The 7,200-nt window shown below is 54.1% G+C and overlaps 1 protein-coding gene across 1 annotated transcript in view; it reads left to right on the forward strand.

Annotated features, from left to right (window-relative positions):
• Positions 1 to 7,094, forward strand: part of LOC102418228 (sodium- and chloride-dependent glycine transporter 1-like) — a gene marked incomplete at its 3' end in the record, with an annotated part of 27,399 nt that extends 20,305 nt beyond the window's left edge. The window contains exons 5-7 of the mRNA XM_014449320.2: positions 490 to 621; positions 977 to 1,247; positions 6,929 to 7,094. Of these exons, the coding sequence (XP_014304806.2) occupies positions 490 to 621; positions 977 to 1,247; positions 6,929 to 7,094 (569 nt within the window). The remainder of the gene's footprint in view (positions 1 to 489; positions 622 to 976; positions 1,248 to 6,928) is intronic.
• Positions 7,095 to 7,200: the final 106 nt, after the last annotated feature.

Consider the following 7,200-nt stretch of genomic DNA (forward strand, 5'->3'; position numbering starts at 1 on the left):
CCATCTCTGGCTTCGATGCCCTTTACCTAAGGCCCAGACCACCCCGACCCTGGCAGTCTGCCTTCTGGGCCTGCCCTGCCAGCCTGCTCCCTCGAGGTGAAGAGAGGTGGAGGAAAGCACCCCAACCGCCCGAGGTTCCCTGTCTTCTATCCCGTGTTTCAATAGCCGCCCCCACTCCCCCAAATAGATCAGGGACATTTGAGGATCCCAGCAACGAATGTTTATGAAATTGCTTGGCTAAGCCATCAAATCCCACCTCAACATGGTGCCCTGGGGCTTGGGTTCTGCTCAGAGCAGACTTTCTGGGAGCCTCTGACAAGATCAAAGACAGGCCGTGGGTCAGAGCCTCAGACCCCGGCTCCTGCTCAGTGCGAGGCACACCCTCCTGGGGTCCTAGCCAATTACAGAGGTTCGGCTGTTGGGTTCCAAGCAGGAAGAGGGAGGGGTCCCCCCAGCCTGCCCCTGAGCCGCCCTCTCCCTGCCTGCCAGGCGCCTTCATGTTTCCCTACTTCATCATGCTGATATTCTGCGGGATCCCTCTCTTCTTCATGGAGCTCTCCTTCGGCCAGTTTGCAAGTCAGGGCTGCTTGGGGGTCTGGAGGATCAGCCCCATGTTCAAAGGTGAGGCCTGGGCTGGGTACACACACACACACACACACGGGCCTATGGGGGCTGTGCAGACTCACCCATCTGTACAAACACTGCCAACCCCTGTGGAGCCCTCATGCTGACCCCATGCCTCACATCAATGACAAGGCCATGGACACACGCTGGGATCCATGTTTGCTTGACCTCCACCCTTCCCTCCTACTTACGTGTATACACAAAACCCCTTCACCCCCCAGCTTGCCCTTGCCCAGGCCCTGACCTGTCCCTTCTGTGGCCTTCCATGAAAGCCTGCCCCTTCGGCCCTTTAAAACGAACCTCGCCTCCTCCAGCTGATGTGTGAGGCTGCTGCTCTCCCGCCCTCCCCCAGGTGTGGGCTATGGCATGATGGTGGTGTCTACGTACATCGGCATCTACTACAATGTGGTCATCTGCATCGCCTTCTACTACTTCTTCTCGTCCATGACAAACGTGCTGCCCTGGACCTACTGCAATAACCCCTGGAACTCCCCCGACTGCGCCGGCGTGCTGGACGCCTCCAACCTCACCAATGGCTCCCAGCCTGCCGCCCTGCCCAGCAACCTTTCCCACCTGCTCAACCGCACCCTCCAGAGGACCAGCCCCAGCGAGGAGTATTGGAGGTGAGGCCCCCCTTGGACCTGGGCTGCAGGGACACCGGGTGCCAACCCTCGGCCCTCCCTCTCACCATCAGGCGACCGTCCGCAGCGTCGGTAGGGTGCCTGCCGCACGGTCAGCCCTCTGCTGGGCACCGAGTGAGGCAGAGGTGCATGAAGAGGTGCAAGGAGCTCACGGCCTGTTCCGAAGAGGCCGACGCACCAGAGAACATGGGGAGACGGGATGTTGAGTTGTGGCGTCCTTATGAGGTAGCAGTTAGGAGCGTCAGGGAATAGGGGGATGGCTTCCTGGTGAGGAGGACAGTGCGAGCAAAGGTCCGGGGGCCCAGGTGGGCAACGGCTGGTCTTGAGCCTGAGGGGCACCTGTTCTGATGACAGTAACAAGTATGTGGGGACACATGGCCGTGAGGTGGCCTAGGAGGGCGCACTGGCCTTCCTGGAGAACCTATGAGAATTAAGCTTAGATTTAATGCCGCAGAACACAAGGAGCCATGGAAGTTTCCTGAGCCTGGGGCTGTCACCCTAAAGCTGTGCTTAGGAAAGACAGGTCCCACTGTGCTCTGTGGTAATGGAGACCAGAGTCTCAGAGCTGCTGGAACACCTTGTCCCAGTGGTGGCTGTAAGAACATCCCGGAGGAAATTCTCTATGTCAAGCTGGAGAACCTGTGGGCAGAAGGCTTTGGGTGCTGATGGGTAAGCCTCACTCATTCACTCTACAGATAGTCACTACATAGCCTGCCAGGCCCTGTGTGCCCATGCGGTGTGAATGGCCTAGGGCTCCTGCCCTGAGAAGTTCGCCGTCCAGTGGGGAGACATGTAGCTAATACACCACAAGCAGGTGCTTCATGCAGGAATGTGCAGGGGTGTGGTGGGGGCACGACAAGGTAGCGGTCAGTCCTAAGGAGATGGAGGCAAGACGATGTGGCTGAGAAGGCTTCTCAGAGGAGGGAGAGAAGGGGTTGGGAGAAGCGAGCAGGTAAGCAGAGGCGAAGAGGTGGCAAATGGGGCTGGGGTTGAGGGCAGGTGGGACACTGAGTATTGAGACAGAAGAAGCCAGCGGGCATCATATGGTGCAGGGCTTCCCTGGCCAGGCTAAGGGTTTGAGGCTTTCTCCTCTAGGTCACGAGAGCCATAGGAGAGATGGCCAAGACCCCAGTGATACTCGAAGTCTTAGTAGATCCATATCCTCTAAGCCCAGTCCCCGAGCTCACACTCCCCAGGCCCAGCTTCCCATGCTGGGCTGTAGACATTCAAAGAGGGCCAAGAGGTTCACTACACTTGGGGGTCCAGAGTTCACTATGTAGACAACAGGGAAGACTCCGTCAGTCACTGGACAGATCATTTCTTGAGCACCTGGCAGGTCCCGGGCCCTGCACTGGGAGGGGAGTCACACAGACACTGCCTCATGGAGCTCACATCTGATGGGAGAACCAAGCAAATACGTACCCACTTCTGTGTTCTGCATTTTAGACATGGTGTGGACTGGGCAACTTGTCCTAGCCTTGGGGGTGAACCTCTCTAGAAGCTCCCAGATGCACAAAGCCCCACCCACATCCCCCAGATGTTCCAGGAGAGCTTGCCATAGGGCGGCCTGCCAGGGATTCCCAGCCCAGTGGGGCCACCCAGGGCAAAGCTCTGGGGAATTTATCCAGTGCAATCAGAGGGGATGAAGAAAACTGGTTGGGGGGGGGGGCAGTTGAACTCTACTTCTCAGCCAGGGCTGGAGCCAGGCCTGCCCAGGGAGCTGCGGTGCCCGGCTGGAGTCCCTGCCAGCAGGATGGCTTCCCGATGCCCCCTCCTGGAGAACCTGGGAAAGTGACCCTTGAGAGGGCTGCCCAGGCTGGCTTCTAAAGGAAGAGAGAAGGGAGCACCCCTACTTCTTGGGCACCTACTATGTGCCAGGCATATTACCTCAGATAATACTATCCTCCCTGTTTTTCCGATTCTGAGGCCAGCATTCGGAGGTTAAGGAGCTAGGCAGCATCGCTGCATCAGGAAAATGCTCCGGGTCCCATCTGGCTCCTCTGTGCCTGGCGCCTGATGTTAATTAGGCCAACGCTACCCGGCAGGTGCTCTTGGTCCACACTCTCCAGCACCCCCTTGGAAAGCTGCATGATCTCATTGGAGCCCCACACAACCTTATTAGCCAGCTTGCGCAGATGTTATAAAATATTCCGATTTTACAAATGAGGAAAGCAAATCAAAAGGAAGATTAAACAACTTCTCTAAAGTGAGAGAAGCCCTGAGGGCAGATGTCTGAGCCCTTGTCAGCCTCTTGCTCACCCTTCTGGCCCACAGTCCTCCCTCTCCCACCTACTATTTAGTCTTGTTTTACAGTCCTCTGTGTGCTGGTCTGATTCCTGCTCATAGCCCTAAGCTCGTGACCAGGCCCTCTCACCCTGCAACCCCTGTGGTACCCAGCACAGCACCCGACACCCAGTGGGACTCGGATCCCAGCACCCCCTCCCAGTGTCTTCATGGCAACTCTGGCGTCACACAGACCTCATTCAAATCCTGGCTCTGCCTTTTACCAGCTGTGAGGCTTTGGAAAGTCATCAAACCTCTCTAAGTCTTAGCTGTTCCTCTATTAAATGGGGATGCTTACAGCACCCACCTTATTGTTATAAAGATGAAATGAGACGATGCAGCAAAAATCACTAAGAACAGTAGGCACAATGATTGCCACTGCTGGAGATGCAAAGAAATAGACAAGATGGGGGGGGGGCGGGGGGAATAGACAAGTTTGTCCTATTCTCAGGTATTTACCATGTGGTTTGGGAAATTTAAAACTAATGCAGAATTAGTCCAGAGATGTACTGCGTCAAGAACCAACTGGTAAATATGTTGGGTTTCCAGAGTTTTTAGGTTAAACATTTAATTTCAAAAGCACATGGTCCAAAATCAAAACCAAACCAAAAACTCAAAATGGTGCCATAAAAATAAAGGACGAATTCATTACTTGGCTCCCAAGTTAGCCTTCTAAACTCTTTAATCTCTAATATTGCAATTAAAAAATAGCATATAATACTGTCAGTTTAACATATATAATTAAGGTTAAAAGTCTCTTGAACAAGAAATGATTTCTTTACTTTGAATGCTGGTGTTTGGAGTGAGGTGACTCCGTACTAGCTGCCGGACCCTCTGGCTAGTCTGGTGGGCGGAGCTTTTCAACACCCATGTGCCCTCCGTCAGGCCCGGCCTGGGCAGCCCGGAGTCCCCAGCCCAGTTGACTTCAGGTTTGAATCCCTTTGTCTGTTTACCCTCATGAGCCAAAAATATTTTTTTCTACCATGGTATGTGCCACAAAGGAAAAGTGGTTGGCAAACACTGCTGAAGGGGACCAGGAGCCCCTCCTTGGTGGTCCCACAGCTCCTGAACTTCTCCCATCCCATGTCTTAGGTTCCTCCATCAACAAAGAGCCTGGAGAGGGCCTAGCCCCGGGCCTGGCTCTGATGCCTATTGAATGAACCATGGCAGTGGCAGGCCTTGGGCAGGAGAGGGAAGTGTTTGGACAGCGCCCTCTGCAGGTCACTGTGTGAAGGGCGACCTGGGGGAAGATTTGAGGGAAAGAGGAAGTAGGCCAAGGTGCTTACAAGTCTAACAGGAAGAGCCGCCAAGCAAATACCAAATCCCATGGGGCAACATTGTCCCATGAGGTACAGAGTAACATCTCATCAAAAGGCATTTAGGCATTAAAAATGTCACGAGGTTTGAGAACTGGTCTGGGGGTTGGGCGGGGGGTGGGGGAGAGGTGAAAATAGTTAAGAATGAGCTAAGCTGAGAGGTCCTAACTGTAAGAGGGGAAAGAAGGGAGCCTGTATTTACCTAAATTTATCTACAAATTATTCTGGGTTGGTGTTAATATACCCATTGCACAGATGAGGAAACGGAGGCTCAAGAGCTTGTCTCTTGCGCATCATTTGTAGCCTGGACAATTGTACCAACCACAGTTGTCCAGGTTTTCCTCCAGGTCTTCCCTTTTTACCTCCCAATTCTTTTACCACAATGTTCGTCCATTGATTCATTCAGCAAATATGTATTGAGCACTGCTGTGTGCCAGACACTGTGCTAAGCACTGGGGGGTACATCAGTGAACAAAACAGTCAAAAAACCCTGCCTTCATAGAGGGAAGATGACAAGCAAAATAAATAGGTAAACTTTATAGTATAACGGAAGGAGACATGTGCTGCAGAGGAAATTATAGCAAAGAAGTGGGTAAGGAGTGCGGGGCTGGGGCCAGGGCTGCAATTTTAAGCAGGGTAGCTAGAAAAGGCCGCTTGGCAAAGAGGACCCCTGAGTAAAGATCTGAAGGAAGTGAGAAAGGAGGGAGCCATGTTGACAAACCCAGCTGCATAATTTGTGGGCCCAGTGCAAAATGAAAATATGAGGCTCGTTCAAATGTATTAAGAATTTCAAGATGGCAATGGTAGAACATTAAACTAAGCACTAGGCCTTTTAAAACACAGGGTCCTGTGTCACTGCACAGGCCACATACCTATGTGTACATATAGATATTGGGAAAAGAGCATTTCAGACAGAAGCAACAGTATGTGCAAAGGTCCTGAGGTGGGGGCAAGCCTAGCATGGTTAAGGAACAAGGAGCCCAATGCAGCTGGAGCAGTGAGCCAGGTGGAGAGCAGATGAGGAGATCAGAGAGATGGCAGATAGGGGGCAATGGATCACTTAGGGCCTCATAACCCCTGGAAGGACTTTAGCTTTTCCATGGCCAGAGATGGAAGCTGCTGCAAGGTTTTAAACCAAGAAGAGACTCTTGGAGTGCTCTTACAAACACCTGTCAGAGGCTCCCACTGCCCTCAGGATAAAATTCAAACTTAGCCTTGACTTCATGGCTTCATATGATCTGGTCCCTTTGCCTTCTCTACCAACAAGCCCAAGCTGGGCCATGCTGTTTCAGGACCCCCTGTCTTGCCATGTGCTCTTTCCTCAGCCTGGCATGCACTTCCACTTCTCTTCACCCACCTCCTCCCCATTCCTCAAGCCTTAGCTCAACCTCACCTCTTCTGAGAAGCCTTCCAGCGTGCTCCTCCCCATAGGGTTGAGACGCCCCTCCTGGCAGTGCCCACATGCCTGATCCAGGTCTGTATGCCCAGCACCTAGCACAGGGCCTGACAAACAAATGTCCAGGTGATTGAAAGCACCGCTAGCGTGGCATAGAGGCCACATAGACCCATGCATATGCAGGCGAGGCATCGGGCCTGTGTGCTCCTGAGCCTGCAGTCTACTCAGCATTCGGCTGCCTCCCTCGGTTCATCAGAGATGGAGGAGACTAATGTAAATGAAGAGGTCACAGAAGGCTTCCTGGAGGAGGTGACGCCTGATGGGATGTATCTAGTCTGGAGGAGAGGGCATTCTGAAGGGAGAAATGTACACCTGGGGTGGGCCTGAGTGGGGACAGAGAGACCTCCACACCCCAGGGGCTGAGGAGGTCTGGCCCAGGCCTGGAGCGTGGCTTCTAGGGGCCTTTGGGGGTCCTGGGAGAGGCTGCAAACAGTGAACTCCCTGGGGACAGCAGTCAGGGAGCTGGGCCCCCACGGTGGCTCCTGTCTCACGAGCGGGCTCCTAGTACCTTGTGAGAAAGATAGGAGCTGCCAGGCGGGGCCTGGGCCTTGGGAATGTGTTGCTGGGCGTTGGGGCTGCTGCTCAATGCAGAGTCTCCCCTTCCCCAGGCTCTACGTGCTGAAGCTGTCCGACGACATCGGGAACTTTGGGGAGGTGAGGCTGCCCCTCCTCGGCTGCCTCTGTGTCTCCTGGGTGGTCGTGTTCCTCTGCCTCATCCGAGGGGTCAAGTCTTCAGGGAAAGTAAGTGCCTCCCCTGCCAGGGTCTCAGGGTCTGTGCCCCCAGGAAGGGCCTGCCTCCCCTGCCTGGCTGTGTGTGTGTGTGTGTGTGTGTGTGTGTGTGTGTGTGCAGGGGGGTGATGAAGGGCCATGGGAGGGATGA

Source organism: Myotis lucifugus, unplaced genomic scaffold (genome assembly GCF_000147115.1).
Source record: "Myotis lucifugus unplaced genomic scaffold, Myoluc2.0 scaffold_1117, whole genome shotgun sequence".
In the NCBI taxonomy this organism is placed as follows: Eukaryota; Metazoa; Chordata; class Mammalia; order Chiroptera; family Vespertilionidae; genus Myotis; species Myotis lucifugus.